The sequence below is a fragment of the Crotalus tigris genome, unplaced genomic scaffold (genome assembly GCF_016545835.1).
Source record: "Crotalus tigris isolate CLP2741 ecotype Arizona unplaced genomic scaffold, ASM1654583v1 scf7180000019173.45859301935:6455823, whole genome shotgun sequence".
NCBI classification, from domain to species: domain Eukaryota; kingdom Metazoa; phylum Chordata; class Lepidosauria; order Squamata; family Viperidae; genus Crotalus; species Crotalus tigris.
Window position 1 is genome coordinate 4,109,256 of NW_024097414.1, and position 25,229 is coordinate 4,134,484.

Below are 25,229 nucleotides of genomic sequence, written 5' to 3' on the forward strand. Positions count from 1 at the left end.
GGCTCTTCTTAAAAACTTCCAGTGTTGGAGCATTCACCGTTTCTGGAGGCAGGCTGTTCCACTGGTTAATTGTTCTCACTGTCAGGAAGTTTCTCCTTAGTTCTAGGTTGTTTCTCTCCTTGATTAGTTTCCATCCGTTGCTTCTTGTCCTGCCTTCAGGCGCTTCGGAGAATAGCTTGACTCCCTCTTCTTCTTTGGGGCAGCCCCTGAGATACTGGAAGACTGCTATCCTGTCCCCCCTCGTCCTTCTCTTCATTAAACTAGACATCCCCAATTCCAGCAACCGTTTCTCAAATGTTTTAGCCTCCAGTCCCCTAATCATCTTCTCCATGTCGGTTTCCTGCCCTTTGGAAGGAGGTTCCCCTTGAGATCCAGGTCTCCCCTCTCTCTGAGGTGGTTTAGAGCAGAAGTCCCCAGCTCCGACTGGCTGGTGGGGAATGGAAGGATTTGTATTCCTTGCAGGTCATTTGCCTTCTTTTAGAGAGTTCTTGAGGCCACCTGGAGGTTTACCTGTGTCCTCAGGGTCACCTGAGTGGTGGAAATGTGACCTAAGACACAGGTAAACCTCCAAGTGGCCTCAACGACCCTCCAAAACAGTAGTTCTCAACCTTTTTAATGCCGCGATCCCCATCCGGTCGTAAGTCGAGGACTACTCATCCGGTCGTAAGTCGAGGACTACTCAACTGGTGCAGCACCGTTTGCAGAATGGGACTTTTGGCAGGCTCAGCAGGGCAGAGACAGCCTAGACAATTCCTATTGCTTTTGAAAGCCAATAGAATTAGACTCTATTCAAGAGAGTCTATTCTATTGGCTTTCAAAAGCCAATAGAATAAAAGGGAGTAGCACAGCTAAGGAAAAGGTGGAAAAAATGGCGGACTGCGTTGTTTGGCGACCCCCGTGAAATGGTCGTTCGACCCCAAATGGGGTCCCGACCCACAGGTTGAGAACCACTGCTCCAAAAGGATGCAAACGACCAGCTGTCGGCAAGGAGTATAAACCCTTCCATTCCCCACCCTCCAACCAGAGCCGAAGAAGCTTCTTGGATGAGAAGCGAAACCTCTTCAAAGGAAAAACAAGTCCAGTTACCACGTGGAAAGAAAAACAAAAAGAAAAAAACACCTTCGCGACATCCTAAAACGAGCATCTCTAACGCTGTTGGATTCCTTCCTTGTCCTGTGATTGCATCGTAGGCAATCTTTTAAACAGCCTCATGGTAGCCGGAGAAGAGGAGGAAACAGAAGAAGAGCCGCAGGCAGACAGCAGCCCCATTGAGCTGGACTGAGACCCCCCTCCCCCCCCCCGAATCCCTCGGAACCCGACCACGTGCTCACCCGAAACCTCCAACGCCGACGACAAAAAACAAAAAAAAAGACATTGGGGACGAATCCTGCCGTCGTTCCTCCACACGTTCAAGGGCCCCCCTCTGTTATGTTTAAAAGAAGAAGGTTGCTGAGATGTTCATAATGTTTTGGTCTATATTATTTATGTAAAAACCAATGCACTGGCTGGGGTAGCCAGCAGACGCCTTGATTTTGTGGCGATCATTAGTGGACTTTCCTTAATGCCGGCAGCAGACCGATAACAGGCGCCTTCTCTATGGTTTTTCTGGGCAGGTTATTTCCCTCCTCCTCTCCCAGGCCCACGAAATAAAAACACACATTGGTTGCTTTATACACACACACACACATAATTTTTTTCCCAAGGCTACCGTTTTAATTCAGCCAGTTCGCCGATTAAGGACTTGATTGTTCAAGGGGGGGGGGAAATGGGGCAGAGTCGTTCCTGAGAATTCAGGCGATCGCTGCTCGGGAAGGCGTCCTGTAGACCTGGTGCCAAAAAACAACAACAACAATGACTTTTCTGACGAGCCAAAGAAAAATTTGCTACTCATTAGAAAAAAAACCAAGCAAGGACTACACCAAATTCATATCCATCGTAAGGGGGAAAAAAACAACGATAACATTTGAGTAATTATAACAAGGAACAGGCTGAGCAGGATTTCAGGCAAGTTAACCTTTCTTAAAAAAAAAAAAAAAATTTACTCCCACATCAAAGGAGAATGGCACTCTAAGGATGTATGAACTACAGCTAAAATCCTGTTATTTTTCTTAGAAAGATGGTTGGTTAGTCTGAACATCCAGCAATCTGCAGTCCTGCCCCCAAAACCTCTCCCTTTTGGCTGACGAAGAAAACAGGCGGATATATTAGAAACAAGAGTGATTCTTAGGTGAAGGGGATGCTGTGGACCTTTTGGTTCTTTATTTATTTTGATGGGATGATTCGTTGATACCTTTTAACACTTCGTGTACAAAGAAAGAACAAAAAAAAAAAACCCCGCTCGCCGGGCTTCGCGTAACTCTACATCCTTGTCTCCGTTAACGCACATTAACATCAGAAGTTTAACCGTACGATTACAAAAGAAAAAGACGAAAAATGGAGGAGGGGACATTTTATTTTTTCACACTTAAAAAAAAGGCTTAGATTAATACGGTGATCATGCATGAAAGGGGAATATTACATTTTTATTTACTGTAAAAAAAAGGATGAATTTGTGTTAATTGTTGAGTATAAAATAAATACTTTATACTGGATGTCTGCTGCTCTTGCCTGGGGGACCACGGCTACGCACCACGTGTATTTTTTAGGTCTCGGATGAGAGCCTTAAACCATGATTCCGCAGTTTATTTTATTTTCCGGGATAGCTGGCTTGATTTCTCCTCAGGATGGACAGATGCTCCTCGACTTAATGGCCATAATTGAGCCCAAGATTTATGTTGCTAAGTGAGACATTTGTTAAGTGAGTTTTGCCCCAAACTTTCTTGCCTCAATTGTTAAGTGCAGTTGATCTCTGCAGTTGATAAGTTAGTAACCAGGTTAAGTGAATCTGGCTTCCACATTCCAACATTTCAGGCAAATTACCTGCTGCTCAGCTCTAATCTGAATTCGTCAATTCAGCAGCCAGATTTCATTTTCCTACTTTATTTTAAAATCACTAGGTGGTGCTGAAGCTCAGATTTTTCTCTCTCAGAAACAAAAGCCTTACATCTTCAGATATAAACCCGCCCAGACTCCTAATTTGTCAACAAGAACGAAGAGATGATGCTGTGATACAATGCCTTTCCCCTCCTTATTTAGTCCTTTTTTGAGGGGGGGGGTTGTCTAAATCCGCCAGGATGAACCAAACCTCCAGCACATCTCTTGAATCTCCACGACCGAGGTGTCCTTGTACGTGGTTAGTTACCCTAATCCACTTTGTGTCAGTTGTGCAACAGGTCATGAGTCTGGAAGGGTTTAGCCAAAAAAAAAAGAATAAATGGGGCGGGGACTCCTTCGTTTCGTAAAAGCTGTCTGGATCACAGTTCAGGACCTTTTTGACTAGAGGAAGTTTTTGTTTTTAAGTCTCGGCATTTTAAAAAGGGCCCCATCACGAAGTTGGAAGATAATTGACAGCCAGCAAAGAGCACTAAGGCAGGAGAAGTGTTTTAAAAATGGCACGGAAGGCAGTTTTCTGTTTTTGCCCACAGGTATTGAAAAAACCCCATCCAGAGAGTTTCCACTCCCTACAAAGGATTCCCATTCATTTTATGCATCTGATGAAGTCTTTTCTGGTGGGGAAGAACCAAGTAGAATATAGCTATATATAGAAGCACCCTAATGTATAATGGCTATAATGCCATCCTTTCCCCAAAATACATCTTGCTAACGGGCAGAAGATCATCCAAACTTCACCCCCAGGTAGATTTTGATTTCTGCCTTTGTTCCATCTGAGAAAGACGTAGCAGCGTATCGAGATTAGATCCTGATGAAGTTCAACAGCCATGCGTGTACACCTTTCTCATTATTCACATTAAATCTACATGGCTGCGGTTAAAGTCCAGTTTTTCTAACGCCCTACACCAGGGCTGTCCAAACTTGGCAACTATCAGACTTGCAGACTTCAACTCGCAGGATTCCCCAACCAGCATTCTGGGAGTTAAAGTCCGCTAGTCTGAAAGTTGCCAAGTTTGGACAGCCTGCCTTAGGCTAGAGCGAACCACAGCAGTATGTCTCTTAAGAGGCTGTTTAGTAGGAAACGGTCAACTTTCATCCTCTTTTCTGTTAAATTAGATCTTCAAGTTTCTTTCAGCCTAGCTCCACTCGGTGTTCCCTTTTAAGATGGGGGCTGACAAGATTTCTCCATACAGTTGGCAAAAGAAGATTGCTTTAGCCACCTAACCAACCTCTGGAAGGGCCTGATGGCTTTTATCACTTGAGGTTCTCCTTACCACCTTCTAGATCTTATTTTTCACTGGAGTCGCCTGTTTTGTGAGACGGGCATCTCTATACATTGGAAAAATAAGTACACGGAAAAAAGGAAGAAAGCACCAAGAACCCCACAGTTCAACCCTAAGCTACAAATACTCTAAGAGGTTGCGACACGTTTCCTGGAGAGGGAAGGACTTGCGAAAGACGTGTGGCGAAACACTCAAAAGAGCATTGCCCGTTAAGAACTTGATCAAATCTGCTTGCTTGATCAGATGAAAATCTGGCCTTCAGACCCTAATCGTGTTTTACAGCAAGGATCTTAGCTGGCTGGGGAATTCTGGGAGTTGAAGCCCACAAGTCTTAAAAGTTGCCAAGGTTGGACCCCTCTCTTAGGGGTTTTCGATTCCTGCCAATTGGTTCAGTCAACTTAGAAGTGTGCCATGGCCCAACATCTCACAACTGAAGTACACAAAATGCACTCTTCTGTCCTCATTTACTCCTCTTGCATTAAAAGATAAAAAGAGTGCTTTCTCTGCACATAACAACTTATTTCCCAAGTTCACCTTTTAAGGAAGGTGTCCATTGCATCTCCGCATGAGCTCATTTGTATTTGACCCGCCATCTTTTGAGAAGCAATTTTTCACTGCCTACGTTCTTGGAAGCAGAGAATTTTCCATTCTAAAAATAACGCTCAGAGGTTTTAAAGATGCTCTTCCTCATTTTAACTTTTTTTTTTTAATGCTTTAAATATTGCACAATGGGAAAAACCAGAGAAACACTACATTTTTTTTTACCCTGAATTTAATCAGACACGCCTTGATCAAGCCAACAGGATAATAATTTATTGGTGTGGATGGAAGTTAGTACCACAACTGTCTTTTAACAATCAAACTTAACAAATGTACACACAAGACGAGAGAGATCTGGTCTTACAGAAACATTGGGACAGAGGAAGAAACAGGTTTAAATTGAGACTGTGTCTTAAGATGCAAAAAAAACTAGTTCTGGACTCTCCGGAATAATTTTTTTGTGCCAGACTTTAAAAAGATATGAAGGTCACAGCTGAGACTGTGAAGGAGCAAGAATTAATATAATCTTACATCCACAAGAGAGAAGATGAGAAACAAGTAGATTTCAGCCCAAGGATGAATTCCTTGCTGAGTCAGTCAGTATAAATATACAATAATACGAAGTATGGCTACAAACAGAGGGAATCTGGCTTTAGAGAAGGGAAAAGTCTGATCTGGTGGCCGGGTAGCTAAATACGATGAAAATAGAAGGGAAATAAAATCCGATAGTCGGTGAGGGTCCTCGTGCAGCAAATTCCTAAGTAGCTCCCGCTTGCCAAAATTGTAACGGGAAAAAAAAATAAATTACTTGTCTGCTGAAGCTAACAACGCTTTGAATCAAACTATGGTTTGCTTTCTAACTTGTGTCTGCTTGTGCTGGGGTTAGTTGTTAAGCTGTTTTATGAATGAACACTTTTATGGATGCCTTGTTGGAGATTGAGCAGACCTGGGTATTTTATGGCCCCCTGACCTTTTGGCTGTCGAGGTCCAGCCCACGTGAGGTCAATCCAAAATTAGAAATTAGATGTAAATGAGTGTACACCATGCACGCAACACAGCTGCTTTGCTTTTATTTTGAAGGCAACTGCTTTTTTTAAAAAAAATTATCTACACATCTTCACAGCCCGATTGGTTTGACTCTCCACAACAGTCCCCATTTTTCATGTGACTCTCTTGGGAAAATTAATTGCCCACCCCTGGGTTAAAGGGTGGTTGTTTCTAGCATGGTGTTTTCTTGGAAAAGTCACTTCTGGCATCCAAAGAAGTTTTCACCGGTGAAAACATTTCATTCAGCTCATTCATCCAACTTCACCGTGAATTGGGTTTGGGTTGTGCTAAGCTTAGCGTACGATGCAAACTGAAAAATGGCTAAGTCATTAAAGCAAGATGAAGCAAGCCATAGCTTAGTGCTTTATGTGCATTTAATCGTTGCTTTGCAAAAGTCCACTCGTGGGCTACCTCAAGGGACAATTGCAAAAGCTTCTCCTGGTTCATCATCCAGGACAGCTTAGTCATGGTGATTGGGTGACGGTACCACGAATTCTTCTGAGTGAGGATAATGCTCGTGATGTTCAACCACAGCCACCAACTTGACTTTTGGGACAGTAACTTGGATGCTCCGGCATAGAGTTGAATAAATCAAATTTTTCAGCTCCTTGCTATGTCATGCAGGCTTGTCTCATCCCCAAATGAAAGCTGGTCTTTTCCCCTTCCCAGCCCTAATGTCAATAAGGGTCTGTTCTTCAAGCATCACAAAGTGACAAGAAGCAAAACAATCTGAAGAAATGGCTAAACGCAGCCTCTCCGCATCGGACATCTTCAAGAAATACTGGGAGTCCTTGTTCCCTGATTTTGTAATTAGCAACCCTCCTGGAGAACACATCAAATAATCAGTGGAACGGCTTGCCTTCAGAAGCTGTGGGTGCCCCAATACTGGAAGCTTTCAAGAAGAGACTGTGGACAGCCATTTATCTGAAATAGTATAAGGTCTCCTGCTTGAGCAAGGATTGGACCAGAAGACCTCCAAGATCCCTTCCAACTCTGTTATTCTTTTAAGGCTGGGCTGGTGGAATAGATGTATTAGACGATGCCACAACAAATCTGACAGCAAGACGACAGTGATCCATTGTCCCAATTTCATCATGTAGAACCTTTTTTCTGGCTTCCCTCCTTTCATTCCGCCTACTCCTGCCTACTCCCAGACCAGAGTTTGAGCCTCATGAATGATACCTTCCACAGATGTTTTCTAGGTTCTGCTACCATCTCTGAATCTGCATTCTTGGCCACTGAAGAAGACACAGACCCGTTAGGAATGTGTTTTATACAAGGACGTCACCGTAATAGCTCGGCCAAGACCCAAACCGAAGAACGGAAAAGAAGGACGTTGCGTCAGGATTCTTCCAAAACGTCAGACATAATTCTCTTAACTAGTGTAACCAGGTTATCTACCCGTCGGTGTTCGAAGAGCGACATTCTGGGGAAAGTGCAGGGCTGCAGCTGCCTGTAGCTTCGGTCACCTTTGGATGGGCAGCACCACGATCCATGGCTCAAGCATTTTAATTGCACCTCCCATCCCGTGGTCTAAAATGATTCACTAATTATATAATTATTATTATTTTGGTCATTGCTAGCCTTGCAAAAAAAAACGAAAACTGAAAACGAAACCAGTGTCCTTTTGTGTTGTAAACAATCTTGCTTCAGACTGTCGCTAGGGTTTATGCTTGAAATGGGCTTCCACTGGCAAGGAGAGAAAAAAGAAAGAAATTAGATCGCCCAAGACGTTGCGGCCTCTTTACCAAATGCAGATAGTCCTCGACTTGTAACGGTTCGTTTAGTGATCATTCAAAGTGACAACAGCACTGAAAAAAAGGGACTTAGGGCCCTTTTTCACCCTTGAAGCATCCCAACATAATCCAAATTCAGGCCCTCGGCAACTGCCTCATAATTATGACGGTTGCAGCGTCCCGGGGTCATGTGATCTGCTTTTGCGACCCTCGGACTAGCAAAGTCAACGGAGAATCCGGATTCACTTAACAACCGTGTTACTAACTTAACAACTGCATTGATTCACTTAACAATTGTGGCAAGAAAGGTCATAAAATGGGGCCCAACTCACTGAACGACAGAAATGTTGGGCTCAACTGTGGTCATAAGTTGAGGACTCCCTGTAACAAGTTACTTGATAAGATTCTTTGGACTGGTTTAAAATGCATCCTGCTTAATGAGGTGGACTGGAAAAAGTTTCTATTATGTCCTAGAAGAGGCATTCCGTTAAGTGAGAGAAGAATGCGGAAGAAGCTTTTCTCTTGTAAAGTTGCAAAGGGAAAAAACGACACTGAGATAAAATGTCTTGGAATGACTTTTCTAAGACAAGACAGTGTCCACCAATTACAGTTTTGATTAAGACTTTGTCAACGTTTTATCTTAGAAGACGCCTTTCCATTGCCACTTTGCAAGAGAGAATGCCTCTTCTAAGACAGTGTCTACCAATTTCAATATTGATTAAGACTTAGTCAACATTTTATCTTAGAAGCCTCCTTCCATTGCCACTTTGCAAGAGAGAATGCCTCTTCTAAGACAATGTCTACCAAATTACAATATTGATTAAGACTTAGTCAACATTTTATCTTAGACTTAGAAGCTCCTTTCCATTGCCACTTTGCAAGACAGAATGCCTCTTCCAAGACAGTGTCTACCAAATTACAATTTTGATTAAGACTTAATCAACATGTTATCTTGGATAAAGCCTTCTTCCAGTTTTGATTAAGTCTTTGTCAACATCGTACGAGCAACGGCTCATCCCAGGGACCTAACGCTGGAGCCTCACCTGCGTATTCCTGCGGCAGCATGGGCCGATTGATCAGTTTCTGAAAAGCGGAGATCCACTCCAGCTGATCGCTTTTGGTCTCACAGGCAAAGAGAAACTTCCGGTCAGGGGTGACGATGGTGATGCCGTATGGCCAGTGATGCCCCTGGGTGGACTGTGGGAGCCCTTCCAGGACCTTGTAGCTGTTTTCTTTACTCCCAATAAAAACCTCTCCCCGGGCGAAAGCATCCTGAACGGAGGACAAAGCAGAAGGCTCTGGGTTTTCAAAGGATTGGACGGATTTAACCTTGTTTTTTCTTCTGTGTTGCTCTGGAAATTAGCAACGGAGACAAGATCTGAAGGCCAAATCAACAATCCTTCCCTAGAGCTCCATGAAAAGTCACGATAAATCTGTCTGTCTGTCTGTCTCTATATCTATCTATCTATCTATCTATCTATCTATCTATCTATCTATCTATCTCTATATATCTATCTCTCTATCTTTATCTGTATCTATATATATATTTCTATTTCTATGTCTATCTATATCTCTATATCTATCTATCTATATCTATATATCTATCTATATCTATATATCTATCTATCTATCTCTATCTATCTATCTATCTATCTATCTATCTATCTATATCTATATGTCTCTATATCTATCTATCATCTATCTATCGGCTGCCCATCTTATCACAGGGTAATTCTGGGCACCTCACAATATTAAAATGATAAAACAACATAAGTAAAACATTATAAAAATATACAGGAAAGTATATCTGTGTAAATATGCAAACTACAATAGCTAAAAGGTGGGGATTGTGGATCGTGCAATGCTAGCTGTAGATGGCATGGTTTTTAGGCTGCCTGTGACCTGAGTGTTATTTCAGGGTTTCTGCCAGAGTTTAAAAAAAAAAAAATTGATAAAGGCTGACCTAAAGAAAGAAGCTCTCGCGTTCTCTCTCTCTCTTTCTCTCTCTCTCTTCAAACCAGAACAGAGAGAGCAGAAGAATTATTTTAGAAGAAAAAGAGAGGTTTGAAGCCAACAGGATGAAATTGGCTGCAGATAGAGAGTCTTGCATCCAGACAGAGGAAAAAAGACCCAAATGCAAGATGGGGCAGATCTGTTTTGGCAAGGGGACCTGTGAAAAGGATCTGCGCCTTCTGGTACGTCAGACGTTGAACAAGAGTCAAGAATGTGAGGCAGCTGTTAAAAAGGCAGATGCTCTCGTGGAAGGAATTAAAGAACGATCTGCCCCTTTCTTCTCTGCCTCGGTCAGATGCTGCTAGGAATATGAGACCCAGCAGTAGAACTGCAGTCTGAGCAGGAGATTGAGAAACTGGAGAAGACCACCAAGATGGTGGGGTGAATGGAAACCAAGCCCGAGGAGAAAGATTCAAACAAATTGGGAAGGTTCACTTGCTGGAGACATAACTGAAGGCTGCTGGTGGTCTTTGAAGAAGCTTCATGTAGCGTAGACTGTGGATCTGTTCTCTATCAGAGCAAGAGCAGAACTCTGGAAGTTGAAATTTCTAGGAAGTAGACTCAGGTGAAATAGAAGGAGGGATTTCCTAACATTAGAAAGTCTCCTGGCTAATGTGGGCCTTCTACTAGAGATCATCCAGTAGAGTCTGGAAAGCCGAAGGATTTCAGTGGATCTTGCAAAGGGTTAGATGAGTTGTGTATCTGTGTCTGTAAGGGTGGGGGAGGAGGAGGAGGAGGAAGGAGGACGGGGAGTACAAGGACGAGAAAGGAAGAGGAAGAGGAAGTAGGAGGGCAAGGAAGAGGAGGAGAAAGAGGAAGGAGAGGGGGAGGAGGAGGAGGAGGAAGGTGGAGGAGGAGAAGATTACTTACCAAAGGATCCTTAAAATACATTAATCTTCTGTCGTCCATGGTAAACCAGCGTTTTTTGAACCCTTCTGTTTGCTAAAAGGGAAGAAGTGGAAAAGAAAACTTTATTAACAAACCAATGATGAGTTTATATAAAATACAAGGTAGATGTTTTTATTTTTAGTTTGCTTCTTAATTTATACTTTTTAATTTTTTAACATTTATTTTTAACGTCAAAGATGGTTAATTGCACGTGTGGGAACTAACTAAATTATTTTTTTTAAAAAAAAAAGACAAAGAAAATACTCAGCACTTATATTGCTTATTTGAAACTTCTTCGGACCAGATAAAGAGGAGGCGAAGGATTAAGCTCACGACTTGTGGAGCCGTAGTTTGCCAAAATAAGAGTTTATTAAAGAAATCGCAATTTGGCTGGGTTCCCAGGTTATAAAAAGCCTACAAGTATGGCTTATTTGTGTCCGTGTATTCAGGCAATACGCAGAGCTACAACCAACAGATTACAGGTTCAAATTCCAGCTACGATAACCAGGCAGTAATAATTATTCTTCCAGTTTATCTACTTTAAAAAAAAGCAGAATACAATGCTGGCCACAGAATCCTGATTCCTAAACGCAGCCACATGCATATCTTTTTTTAAAAAAAAAATTACAAGTTTCTAGTCCCTATGGCAAAGTTCTGGAAGTGTGTGGGTCACGCTTGCCTCAATCCTGACAGCTGGGGAAATGGTTTTCAGGTGTTTTCCTATTTTGAAAGAAGTAGAAATGTTGAATATTGAAATATAAGCCTAAACCCCCTGCCTTCCTTTGGAATCTCTGCCACACTCTGATATTTTAATTTCCCGTGGGATACCGAGAAAGGGCGGAGGGGACGAACTGTCTTGCAAAACCAACGCATAATTTAGATTATGCTGATTGGATTAAATTATTAGCCGTGACAGTGCCAATCCATAGAAACCTCTTTTTAATTTTTCTTTTAAAAGACAGCTCCAATTAAAACCTGACGCAAACCTTAGGCTTATTTAAATTTGTACTTAATGAATTGGTTAAGCACACAGACAGAGGGCTTGATTAAAACTCTCTTTGGCTCACAGTAACAAGAAAGTAATTAATTTCTTGGTTCACCTTAATTAGGAGAGAGAGAAAAACAGCAACTGCATAGAAAAAGGAGTAAAGTTTGCTTTCTCTTCCAGAAGCTGACCAAAGAGCACAGAATGAAATATTCTTCTGGAACTGGTGAAATCCAGGTTAAAATCCCAATTTTTCTGCTTAATCAACCCTGCAAGGTTGTTGTAAGGATCAAAAAAAATGATCCATAGATTTTGGGAAGAAGGTAACAGCTTATAATAATAAATGCAGGCACACCAATCCTCCCCAGGCATGTTATATTTCTATTCTGAATTTGGAAAGTACAATATTTATAGTTGTAATCTTGATCAAGAGTGGGGAGCACGAGACGGTCTCCTCCTCCCATCCAAAGACATTTTAGCCAGCCAAATTCTCAAATAGGTGGCATTTTTCACTCTGCTATTATGGGATGGTCTATCTATTAGGAGACATTCAGCTGTCCATCGTGCCGTTTTAGACTTTCAATAGATTTTTCGGGGTCTCCTAGCCAAAGCATACAAGCCCAATGGAAGTATTTCAACCATCTCTTTATAGTTCACAACTTAACATGCTGCAGAGCAGAACTGGCTGAAACATTCAAATGAAAACCATAAAAAAAAAACTCTTGAAATGTAATCCAGACCGCCACGATTCATGCATAACGTACTAAAGAAGTTCAGGATTTATACGTCAGGAACCATAAATTGTAAAATTGCATTTGACCTAAAAGATTAGATGAAGCTTACTTTTGGCCCAGTTTTCTCCATGTAGCCTTCCTTCAGATAATTCCTGGAAAGCTTTGGCACCAGCTAGAACATGCAAATGATAGAAGAGGAAAGGAGATCAGAAGACAGTGGGACAACCTGCCTCCAGAAGCGGGGAAAGCTCCAACACTGGAAGTTTTTAAGAAGAGACTGGACAGCCATTTGTCTGAAATGGTATAGAGTTTCCTGCCTGAGCAGGGGGTTGGACTAGAAGACCTCCAAGGTCCCTCCCAACTTTATTATTATTATAGAAATACTAGCATCAGTGCAGAAATGAAGTAGCAGGGAAAATAAAATCACATAAGCCCCCCCCCCCAAAAAATAAAATCCATCAATTGTTGCAGCAAAAGGATAAAAGAAGGAAAGCTTGCTTGTAGAGTGCAGATTTGGCACAAATAAAGAGACCTTTGGTCAGTATTTCTCAGTCTTAGGAACTTTGAGAAGTGTGGATTTCAACTCCCAGAATTCTCAGCAATGTTAGCCTGGCCTTTCTTGGGAATTCTGGGAGTTGGAAGCCCACACATCTGGCCGTTGCCAAGTTTGAGAAACACGGGTATCCATAATTCCAGAGAACAGCAAGAAGAAAGAATAAACGCTGAGCTCACATCAGTGTCGCTAGCTCCCGGGAACGCCACTTGCAAGTAATGGAATCGGGCTGCACGGATGGCGTTGAACCAGTCCACCATTTCCTGAAGAGCAAGAACAATAGTTGTATAAATAAATGTGTAATAATGCACAGTTCAGGGGCACTTTCTATGATTCTTCCTGGAGCTGTTTGGGATTGGCTTTTAAATGCAGCTCTTGCCGGTATTACTAGCTCTGATTTCCACAGGCTCCATCAGAGCCTCTACTTTCAATATGATTCTGTACAGGTTCGTTTCATTCAATGGCCGTTTGACTGCATTCCCTTTGTTAAACGGGGTTTATTTTTTATTGACTTAAAACATGTCTATAGCTGCTCATCTTATCACCAACTTTGGGCAGCTCAGTTTACAAACCGCAGCCCTGCCACCAAAGGATTGTTGCTGGTTTTAGATGTAAATTTTCTAATCTCTAATTTTCATCTACTATCTGACTGCTGGGTTTCTGCCAGCCATCTCATGCTGTGTTGCTTAAAAAAAAGATATGATAGAAATAATAGTGAGTTTCAAATTAATTTCAAGAGTTTCAGGAAGAATCTTACCCTGTGATAAGATAGGCAACCAATAAATTGGATAGATAGATGATAGATGGATGGAAGGATGGATGATAGACAGACAGAGATAGATAGATGATAGATAGATGATAAACAATGGAGAGAGAGAGAGAGAGAGAGAGAGAGAGAGAGAGAGACTGGAAGATAGATGATAGATGAGAGATAAATAGATTAGATAGATAGATAGATAGATAGATAGATAGATAGATAGATAGATAGATAGATAGATAGATGATAAATAGATAGATATAGATAGATGATTGACAGAGAGAGAGATACCGGAAGATAAATGATAGATAGATGATAGAGATAGATAGATGACAGATACAGATAAATAGACAGACAAATGATAAAGAGACATATAGAGGTATAAATACAGAGAGACAGATGATAGACGATAGATAGATATAGATAGATAAGAAGGCAAAGTGAAGGACAACACTGGGTGGACAATTGTCTTCTTGGCCATTATCTGGAGTCACCCCTGGTGTCACCACAAGTCGGAAGGGATGCACAAAGACACGCAGGCACACACACACTTCTGCTGCTCTTTTCAGCAGCATGCAAACCAACTCTGGGAGCTGCTTCCTTCCTTACTTCGGGGCCCCCACCTTGCCATCTTCATGGTAGACAAAGATATTCCTTGTGCTGTTGTCTTTCAGGTAGGTGATCTGCAGCCCGTGAGGGTTTCCAATTTTCTCGGGCTGGAAAGTGGCGTTGAGGTGCTCAATTTTCATAATCGCTTTGGGTTCTTTGGCCTGACGAGGAAAGACCACAAACAACATGTAACCCGCAACTACAGTGTTTGAGGGCTTCACTGTATCTGTGACATAACCTGGTACACAGGTACCCACTCCAGATGAAATTGGGAGAACTAATTTTGTAATCCATCAGGAATTAACATAAACCGAAGTGTCCAACCTTGGCAGCTTTAAGACCTGTGGGCTTCAACTCCCAGAATTCCCCTGCACATTTGGTAAAACCCAGAAGAAATATGGGAGATTGGTGGACAGACCCCCCAGACAGATTAAGTTGCTTCTGTTTTTAATTACAATTGACCTCAGCAATGCAGAGTCTTTCAAACTTTCCAAGAAAAGGATCATTTAAAGAGAAATTTCAGATGAAGCATTACGAGTTCTCTCTTCCTCAGACATAATGCTCTTTTGATTCCAAACGTGCATTAAACACCTGTTTGCTCTGGGTTCTGGCTCCAGATGGTCCAGAAGGAAGTCACCATCCTCGTTTCTTTGCCAACCAAGGGAAGGAGCTGAGTCATATCTATTAAGAGATGACCCAGCAGTTGTTCTTTTTTGAAATGTGAGGAGCTATCAGGACCTTGGACAGCACCAGCCATGATGCTAGCTGGGGAATTCTGGGAGTCCACATATCTAGTTACCGAGTTTGAGAAACACTGGGATAGATCTTTCCTTCTAGATGGCCTTCTGTCGGAGATGTTCCAGTGTGGTGTTTTTTGACCTTGGCAACTCTAAAATGTGTAGACTTCAGCTCCCAGGATTCTTCAGCCAGCATGCTAGCAACTGAAGTCTACACATCTTAAAGCTGCCAAATTTGATAAACTCTGCTTTGATGGATCCTGTTGAACAACTTCTCTTTCACTCAAGGTCCAACAAAGTTCTTTCATTCAAAGGAGGACCTGGCCACTCCTTCAACTTTATTTACTTTTTTTTGTTTCAAGTTTTTTATTGATTTTACAATATTACATTTACAACTTTACTAGACATTGACAATAGTTCACCTTTCGGCTCAATTCACTTGACATGCTAATCGTAAAGCCAGTTAATACTGTACAGCAAAAGACAATTGTTACATGTATACGATGGGCTGAGTCCCACAAAATCCACCAAGTTTTAGATTAGAAGATGATGATGATGACCTGGTTCACACCACGTAGTACCATAACAATTGAGTTCCACACCACAAACGAGGCTAGCATTAACCCAATCTCCTTCAGCCTAACCCAACATAGTGGGAATGCTGGTCTTCCAGGCATACAATCCTGACAGAAAACTAATGTTCTCCTCCTGTCTGAAACAGTTGTCCTCTCCCACGGAGTGTGCAACTTGGGAAGGAAGCATGGAGTGGCAAAATTGATCTGGGATATAGTAACCCAATTTGGAGGGAGGAGGTTTGAGTGATTGACGCTGTGTGAGATTGGTTTTGTTCTGGACTGGATTTAGCCTTCTTGGAGTTAGCTGGTAGGATCTGTTGATCTTTTTTTTGGCATTCCCTCAAGAGACAAACCCCTGATCCCCACTAACTCACTCCCAAGTTAGTATAAGGCCTTGTAAGTACTTAGGAGCAGAGCCTTATTCTCATGTCCTCCCAGAATATAATGTACCACATAATTAATTAAAATCTACCAATGAGAGACTGGGCAGAGTCTCCTAATTTTCCCTGCAAGGCCCATTTTTCAAAAGAGGGCCTGCTCCACCCCCAACCACTCTCATCCCTCTTACATCGTTTCTGTTATAATACTTCAGGGCTCCTTCCCGTTCTGAAAGGACAAATTTTCTGCTGAGAAACTGCCCATTGTCGCGTCCTCTCTTCCACAGATATCCTTCCCGATAGCCTACGGACAAACAGCAAGAAAAAGCAGGGATTTCTACTGAAAGCAAAATGGCTATTTTGTGAAAAAGGTGAAAACCTAAATTGTTCCTGGGTGACAGATTATCCAGAATCTCCTTGTGGAGATAAAAGGTCCAACCTCTGCTTTAGTGCGGCAAGATTCTGTCTGTAGGTGAACCAGGATAAAGACACTGCTCAGAAGGAACTCGAAGTGTCGTTCCTGGGTATCTGTTCATCTAACACAGAAATAGCTGAACGAGACCTCGGGACCTTTTTAAAATCTAGCAGAGGTTATGTGATACCAATTTTGATACTCCTGCAAAATCCAGTTGGAATGGGACATGTTCTGTCTGGACCGGTTTCTGGCATGACGTGGACCAGTGCCGGTCCACAGATCAGGGGTTGGGGACCCCTGCTTTAGAAGGAAGGGCAGATGGATCTACTTCTGGAGCCCTCGGTGCAACTGAGAAGGAAAACGAGAGTTTGTACGTTCCGTCTTGAGGCAAGGAGGAGTGAGAAATGGCAAAGTTCTCATGAGGACACCATGAAAGCTGTTGTGTGTGTTGCTCCCCAAAAAACGCCTCCTTACCCAAGAGCCCAGCTTTGCAACCGCCACGTTCCCAGCTGTACCGCTTCCACCACACACCCACTGTTTCATTAACAACAATGCTATTGTTGAGCTCTGTGTAGAATGAAGGATTGATGGGCAGGCCTGAAAGGGACTTATTTTATGCCTCTTCCTTGGCGTCCAGAAGAAAAGAGGCCCTTGTGTAGCTTTTGTGTTTTGCATCATGAGCACTAAACATCTTCTTTTCAGCTTCCACACCTCAGCCCGGATCTTCTAAAGAGTTCCATCAGCACCGTGATGTCCATGCCAGCCTCTGAGGAGAACCCATAACTCACTGCTGGAATATACTCTCCATTTTCAGAAAGCATTAATTTGAAGTCACCGGTGTCTCCAAATCCTGGAAACTCAATTTCTTCCCTTCAAATGCTAGGGATCTTCTCGCTTTTCAGATATTGTTGGACTCCAGTTCCCATTGTACCCCACCTGACACGACCCATGATTTACAGTAACGGGAGACATAACCTAATAATCTGTAGAGTAGGTGATTACCAATTTCTCACCCCTGAGTTAGAAGAATTCAGGAAAGTCCTCCTGGCCAAAATCTCTGGGAGGACCACCTACGCAAACCTGGCTTCTTCAAAAGCCACAAACCCTGGTTTAACCTACACAAACTTGGCCTCTTCAAAAGCCGTAAACCCTGGTCTGTTGATCATGACTTGTTTTGGGTGCATCCTCAAAGGCAGAGACAGGAAGGAGAACACAAACAGCCCACAGATTGTTCTGTGATTTACGAAGCCGTAGCATTTAGCTTCGTGTGTGTCCTGCTAGCACCGTTTATGTCTCCTCTCATTCATCATATTATGACTTCTGCTGCTTTGGCTGTTCTCTAGCTAACATTTTCCCCTCCTTCTCTCTCTCTCTCTCTCTCTCCCTCCTGCAAGAGTTCCTTGCTTTCCTTGTAAGGAAGGGGTGCCAGTTTCTGCACACGGTGCCAAGGCCAAGGGATCAGGAAGCAAAGAGCTTCCCTGTTGCAGCCGCAAATCGAAAGCAGGCTGGCTGCACTAATAGGAATTCCAACACTGGAAGTGTTCAAGAAGAGATTGGACAACCCCTTGTCTGAAATGGTATAGGGTTTCCTGCCCTGAACTGGGGGTTGGACTAGAAGACCTCCAAGGCCCCTTCCAACTCTGTTATTCTCTTAAGGTCTGCCCCCAAAGCACAATTTCAGCCCATTGAAATTCTGGTTAATATGCACGGCCGGAGGAAAGTCAGAAAAGATCAGCTCACGAAAGCTTATTGCCTTGTAATAAAATTTATTAGCCTTCAAAAAAAACCCCTTCCTGGTGCTTTTGTTAACGAAGTGTCATGCTCACACAAAACTAGTATTTCTCAGGCATCAGAAGACCTTGCATTTTATCTCAACAGGGTTTGTATTGGCATTTCCCCAAAGGAGCCACGATGTTATTTCTTTGTATTTATTTGTATCTTGCCTTTATTATTTTCATGAAGTACTCAAAGTGGTAATCATATCCAACACACCTGTTTTCCCCACAACAACAACAGTCTTGTGAGGTGGGTTGGGTTTGACTCAAAGGGATTGGCTCAAAGTCGCTCAGCGGCTTTCATGTCTAAGGTCAGACTAGAATTCCCAGTCTCCTGGTGACTGGCCCAAAGTCATCCAGCTGGCTTTCATGGCTAAGGCAGGACTAGAACTCACCGTCTCCTGGTGACTGGCTCAAAGTCACCCAGCTGGCTTTCATGCCAAAGGCAGGACTAGAACTCTTTGTGTCCTGGTGATTGGCCCAAAGTCACCCAACTGGCTTTCATGGCTAAGGCAGAACTCACCATCTCCTGCTTCCTAGTCTGGTGCCTTAACCAATAGACCAAATTGGTTCTCTTCACTTTTGAGTCTGACTTAAGTTTATGTTAAACATTCCCACCCTGCCTGTAGTTTATTTCCACCATACACAAAGGCCAATCTCTCAAACATTCACAGGTAGAATGAAACAAACAAAGAAACAATCAGTTTCAGAATGAACACGTGTCTTACTAATTTTAGGACAGCCCTGAGCTCAAATCAATTGTGGCTTGCTTCTGAACAAGCGGTCCACATCCTTTTTGGTCAGCTAAAAATAAATCAAATTACTCAGGTCTCTTTAGAAAGCATGAAAGGCGTACTGACTTTAGCCCTTCTTTCTTTTCTTTTCTTTTTTTTTAGGAAATCGCTGTATGCACACCTGTATGGCAAAAGCATCAAGAACCAACACAGCTGGAATACAAGCCGGACCACAAAATTAGCAGGTTGAGAAACACCGATTTAACCGGTTAAGTATGAACAAACTGACACGTAAAATCGGGGTTTGATGTAATGCTTGCTCACAATAATCAGTTTCACAGTTTTGGACCAAACACAGAACTATAGTTAAAAGTGGAAGCAAATATGCCAAAAGTTCCTCTTCCCCCCCCCCACCCCAGAGGCTTAAGTCAATAAGAACTTTGAACAGTAAATATTTGCATTTCTACTAACAAAAAACTTTCTCCATTACCTGCAGAGTAAGGCTCTTGTTTTTCAGTGTAAATGAATTCTTCCCTTTCGTATTTAGCCCTGATCCATTGTTCTCGTAACAGTCTGATGAAAAAGGAAAAAAGAAAGAAAATCTGAAAAAGGATTTATTTAAAAAGCACTGCAATGATTAATTTTTCATACAAGGCAATATCTTCCAGCAGTACAACTGCTCTCACAATTCAGCCCAAAATTTCCTTTGCTAAGCAAGGCAGTTAATTGAGTTTTGCCTCATTTTACCATCTTTCTTGCCCCTGTAGTTGTTAAGTTAGTAATATGGTTGTTAAGTAAACTTCGCTTGTCAGAAGGCCATCAAAGGGAAAATCACATGACCCCGGGACACGGCCAACCGTCATAAGTACATGTCAGCGTCTGAATGTTGATCATGTGATCAATTTAGAAATTGTTTTCAGGGAAAATATATTTCCCAGGCTGGAGGATTAGAAGTTCTGGAGATGTTTTTTTTTTTCCCAAGAAGACCAAGGATGGAGAAAGAATCAAAACAATGTCTTTGTCTCAAAGGGGAAAAAGCACCTCTGGGACATCCGTGACCTGGATGGGTGAGAATCTCCACAGACGAAACAAAGCGAACATGAGACGTGAATTGGGGCTTGGAAGAGAGAATTGCAAGCCAAACGTCAATGTGCATCAGAGCAATCAATGTGGGGACCCTGACAGATGTAGAAAACCAGGAAGAAGAGCAAAAGAGTTCAAAAATACTGCAAAAGAAGAAAGACTCTCGAGATTTTTTTTCATTCTTTTCCCATTCCACGGAACTTGCTGGTTCTATAGATCACCTAATGTAGCATTATAAACTTAATCAACGTGCGATAAATTCCATCATTCATGTTTTGCCTCCTTCGTATTTAAAACACATATTTTTTTTTCTTTTTCTACCAAATAGTTTAACCCCCGGAAGGGTTTTTCATGACAACAAATAATGCAATAGGTTACCTAAAACAAAATAAAAGAAAAAAGGGCATTTTTTTCATCAATAACATCCAAGACCTGAGAAAGTAATCTAGTTGCAATTTTATGCAAGCCACGAACGATGACTTTTTCAAGATTTCAAATTTCACTGCAGTTTTTTTTTTAAAGCACAGCCAAAAGCAGCCTTCAGGATGAAGATTATAGTCACTCTGTGTGCATGGAAGATATTTCTCCCCAAAATGCTTGAGCAAAAGGTGGATTACTTACAGGCAGTCCAAAAAAGTTGGCTTATAATAAAAGGGTGGGATTTTGGATTCATATTTAGCTTTGGAGGCATTGTTCCCTGTAGAAGCCATGAACTGCAAATAAACAGATTTAAAAAAAAACAAACAAAAAAAGTCCATTATTAATTCATTCAATTGACCAAAAGCAATCTAGACAGCATTTTTCTCCCAATTACAGACCTTTCCGATGACCTGTTTAGCTTCAGCATATAAAGCTAGTTCTCGACTTACCAGGAGAATGCCTGTTGCAAAGCAAGGCAGTTTGCTAAGTGACTCCCGCCCGATTTTACGTCTTCCTTGCCATATTTGTTAAACAAATCGCTGCAGTTATTAACTGATTTATGTAGTCCTTAAGCGAATTCGGCTTCCCCTGTTGACGTTGATTGTCAGAAGTCAGTTAGGAAGTTCTTCAAAGGTGATTCCCATGACTCTGGGACACGGCGACCGTCATAAATACGTGCCAGTGGCCAAGTGCCAGCAATTGAATCATATGATTGTGGGGGATGCTGCTACAGTTGTGAGAGGCCTGTTGTGAATCCCCTTTTTCAGTGCAGTTGCATCCAGATCTACCATCGCTACACAAGTGATTGTAAGTCGAGAAACTAACTTTAGTTGGGATCCCAAAGGTGCTTTTTCACAAGGCAACTGGACTTTTTCTTTTTTAAGAATAAGAAGAATAAGAATAGAATAGAGCTGGAAGGGACCTTGGAGGTCTTCTAGTCCAGCCTCCTGCTCAAGCAGGAGAACCTACACCGTCTCAGACAGGTGAGTGTCCAGAGATTTTCTTCTTAAAAATCTCCAGTGATGGAGCGCCCACGATTTCTGGTAGCAAGCTGTTCCACTGATTGATTGTCCTCTCTGTCAGGAAGTTTCTCCTTAAATCCAGGTTGCTTCTCTCCTTGACCAGTTTCTAACCATTGTTTCTCGTCCTTCCCTCTGGTGCTTTGGTGAACAACCTGACCCCCTCTGCCTTGTGGCAGCCCCTCAAATACTGGAACGCTGCTATCATGTCTCCCCTATTTCTTCTTTTCTTTGAAGACATTTCTCATCCAAGAATCTTCTTCAGTTCTGACTGGATGGTGGGGAATCCAGTCAGAGCTGAAGAAGCTTCTTGGGTGAGAAGCGAAATGTTTTCAAAGAAAAACAAGAAAGTCCAGTTGCCTCTTAAAAAAACACCTTTGGGACAACCAGGGCCTGGAGGACTAAGAATCTCTTATAACCCTATAGTTGGGATCACAGACAGGACCGTGAATGGTGTCTCTCACCCCGTAACATTTTGCTGCAGATCCCTTCCAATCGGTGGATCCCCCCATTACCCAACTCTCACCCAATGACTTAACTCAATGCTTCTAAGAACCGATTACCTCAATTTGCGCCGAGTCCCATTCATCCATCCGGACGGATTTCACCTTGCTGATCTGGGGGATGTTGCGATGGATCCCTGAACAATTTAAGCAAATGAACACCCCCAAAGTGTGAGACGCCCAGTCTGGATCTGCGGAGACAAACAAGCATTGGGAGAAGAAACAAGCATTGCAGTGTAAGTCGGAAGGAAAAATAAAATCGGCGCTAAGAGGAAGGAAACTTGGTGATTATGTTAGGCAGCTTTATAAAGCATCATGTAATACATGATATCATTGCTAAGTTGTCACTCAAGATGGTTCTCAGATCATAATCAGTCATTTTGATGGGTGGTTCCAACCATCCTGGTTTGATATTGCTGTTACCTGCACATCCAACAAACACAGGTAGCCCTTGACATACAGCTGTTCATTTGTAACGGCACTGAAAAAAGTGAGTTAGGACCGTTTTTCGCACTGACCACCTTTGCAGCATCCCCACGGTCATGTGATCAAAATTCAGATGCTTGGCAACTGACTAGTCCTTACGACGGTTGCAGCATCCTGAAATATCCTTTTGCGACCTTCTGACAGGCAAAGTCAATGGGGAATCCCGATCCACTTAACAACGGTGTTGTTAACTTATCAACTGCAGTGATTTTCTTAACAACAGTGACAACAAAGGTGACAAAATGGGACCAAAAAATCACTTTAAAAATGTCTCATTTAACAACTGAAATTTTGGGCTCGGGTGTGGTCGTAAATGGGGGACTACCTGTATCACACTTGAGAAAGGATGTTTTGATTCTAAATAAGAGTTTAGGAATCGTGTTATTATTATAAGAGATAGGAAGTTCCCAGGAAGTGGCAGCTGTTGGGAAATGAGATACAGGTAGATACAGTCCTTGTTTAGTGACAGCATCATTTAGTGACCACTTGCAAGTACGACGGTGATGAAAAAGTACTTTGCAACCAAACTGCACACTCAGAGCCAAGGAAAGCTGAAATCAGATCATAAGCACCGTCAAATTTTCACTTAGTGACTGCTTTGTTTAACAGCTGAATTGCCAGCCGAGTTGGAGGTCGCTAAATGAGGTTGCTTCACACGTTGCAAAAACTGAACAGCAGAAGGAGTGGGGGGACAAACATGAAGTGCCAAGTTCAATAATCAAGAGTTTTCTTCGGTCCTTCCTCACATTTCCTGGGAAAGCTAGGATAAAACCCAGGACCATTTTTTTTTTCCCCATGCCAAAAATATACCAGGTTCCCAAGCTGCACTTCCCTGAAATTAAAGCATGATCCTAGACCTCATGATTCTGTGCAAAGAATTGATTCCCCTGTGAACCGCCTAAGCTGCCATCACCAGCATAATCCTCACCAGCATAATCATCTAGTAATGTGGTTATTATATATACATCTGTGCAATACCGCTACCATCTATCCCATGTTTGTGCAGGTGTTTTGTACAGAGACAGAAAAGAGGCATATATGATTTGGCATTTCGAAAACAGACTTCATTGGCGGTTTTATTACAAAGCCGAGCAGAAAGGTGGGGGCAGCAGAGTAATCCCTACAGGCTGCATTGGGGGTTGAATTGCCCCCCCCAAAAAAAAGGGGGGGAGGAAGAGAATTCAGAACCAGCTCCCAAACTAATACCCAACCCACTTTATCTAGGGGGAAAAAAACATCTTGCCACCCCAAAAAGCCCAATGCCACCAGCTCCCTGCAAGGAGCAGGTGATGCCCCCAGCCCCATCACCTCCATTTAAGGGGACTGTGAAGTGGGGGGCGGCATTCAACCCCCCCAAGACCTCTCCCACCGGGCTGTGCAGAGGCGAGGCTGCTATTCTCACCCCACCCAGAGCGAGCCAAATAGCTCGTCAGACCCAGTTTCCCAATTTAGTGCTGGTCAAACCTCCTCTGCTTCTTCTCCCCACCCCTCGGCAGAGACCTCTGCACCCCCCCCCCAAAAAACCCCCAGCCACTCTCCCCCCGGGTGCCCAACCTAAGCCGGCATCTCCACGGCTGATCTGCACTGCAGTTGGCAGCCGGCAAGCCCCTCGCTCGGCATGGGCGATGACATCAGCATTTGCAACGTCAGTCGGAGAAAATGGGGGGGGCAGAGGGGGGCAGAGAGAGAGAATGGGGAGAGGTCCCCGAATGGGGCGGAGGGAAGGGGGGGCCAGCTCGGTTTCTCCCTCTTCCTGGGTGGGGTGGGGGGGGCAAGAAGGGGAAATGAATATGAAGCTTCCCTTTGGGGGTCCCAGGATCGTCCCTGGATTTGACAGGGGAAGGGGGAGCAAGAAGGAGAGGGGAGGGGGCTTGGAAGAGTTTCACCTGCCCAAGTCTCCCTAGCCAAGTTCCCGGGAAAGGCGCCGGGCGCCCCGACAAGCGCAAGGGGACCCCCTTATTTCCTTGCCTGCCTTGGCAACTTTGGCTGAGTTAGTCGCGGAGGGAAGAAATCCAGGGGAGGGTCTTTCTTTCTTCCCCCCCCCCACACACAATCTCCCTCCCCCAGGATCTAGGGAAGGTGGGGTCCTCTGCTTTTCTTGGGGGAAGGCAACCCACGCTTTTCACCCCGTCCCCCCCCTCTCTTTCTTTCCTTGGGGACCCCTTCCTTCCCATCGCCCTCCCCCCCCGCCGCGCCCCACGCCCGGTTCCTCTTTTTTTTCTCTCCCCTTTTCCCAGAACCAGAAGCAGCGGGTGGGGAAACTGAGGCCGACAGGGAGAGGAAGGGCTTCCCTCCCTTAAAAAAAAAAAAAAAAGCACTCCCAAACCCCTGCGCAACTGCTCGGGGGAGGGAGAGAAGACCACGCAGCCTGCCAGCCAGCCAGCCACCCCAGCCCCATCCATTCCACTTAGAGAGGAGAGAGGGGAAGCCGGGGGGGGGGTTATTCCCCCCCCTCCGCCCTTGCAGGCAAAGCGGGTCCCTGGAGGCATGCACCTGCCTGAGCCAGGGGGGGGGAGATGACGCCCCCCACCCTCCCACCCACCGGCCCCCTCCCCATCTCACTCACCGCTAGCCTGGCAGTCGGCGCATCGGTCGTTGCCCTCGCTTTGCAGCAATTCCAGCAGCGTTTTGTTCCTCTCCTTCGCCATGGCGGGCTGGGGATTTGGGGAGTCTGGGGGGGGGAGTGTCGAGTCGAGGGGGGGGGTCGAGCACCTTGGGGTCCTGGGGAAAAGGGGGGGACAGAGATCGCCTCCCTCTCCTCCGCCCTGCCCGCTTCGCCTTTGCCCTAATGGGTCTCCAGGGCGCCTCCCCGCCTTCTTAGGGGAGGGGGGCTGCTTCATTCAGAAAGACCCCCACCCTCCTGGAAGGGCCCTGGGGAGCCGAGGGGGGAGGGCCAGGCGGGGTCCCTCGGCCTCCCGCCGGCTCAGCATCCCTCGGCCGGTGCCTGGGGGGGGGGCTGTGGGGAGGGG

At 43.9% G+C, this 25,229-nt stretch overlaps 2 protein-coding genes across 5 annotated transcripts in view; one reads left to right on the top strand and one right to left on the bottom strand.

Moving 5' to 3' along the window:
* The window catches only part of GET4 (guided entry of tail-anchored proteins factor 4), a 41,365-nt gene that overhangs the window by 12,003 nt on the left and 4,133 nt on the right, over nucleotides 1–25,229 (top strand). For 2 of the 4 annotated variants that reach the window (XR_005558758.1, XR_005558759.1), the window contains exon 9: nucleotides 18,912–19,017. Coding sequence is in view for 2 of the 4 variants with exons in the window: in XM_039360540.1 (XP_039216474.1) it covers nucleotides 1,191–1,282 (92 nt within the window). In the remaining 2 variants the exon portion in view is untranslated. Of the gene's footprint in view, nucleotides 1–1,190; nucleotides 2,590–18,911; nucleotides 19,018–25,229 lie in introns of those variants that run through there. The other 2 variants (XM_039360540.1, XM_039360541.1) reach the window with 1 other exon arrangement.
* Nucleotides 5,066–25,223, bottom strand: ADAP1 (ArfGAP with dual PH domains 1). The gene is made up of 11 exons (XM_039360528.1): nucleotides 24,827–25,223; nucleotides 21,835–21,965; nucleotides 20,454–20,545; nucleotides 19,240–19,322; nucleotides 16,017–16,129; nucleotides 14,151–14,297; nucleotides 12,950–13,033; nucleotides 12,327–12,389; nucleotides 10,481–10,552; nucleotides 8,641–8,869; nucleotides 5,066–7,550 (listed from the first exon to the last, which is right to left on the bottom strand). Exons 1-11 carry the CDS (start codon nucleotides 25,098–25,100, stop codon nucleotides 7,522–7,524), a joined length of 1,317 nt encoding a protein of 438 aa, XP_039216462.1. The 5' UTR covers nucleotides 25,101–25,223; the 3' UTR covers nucleotides 5,066–7,521.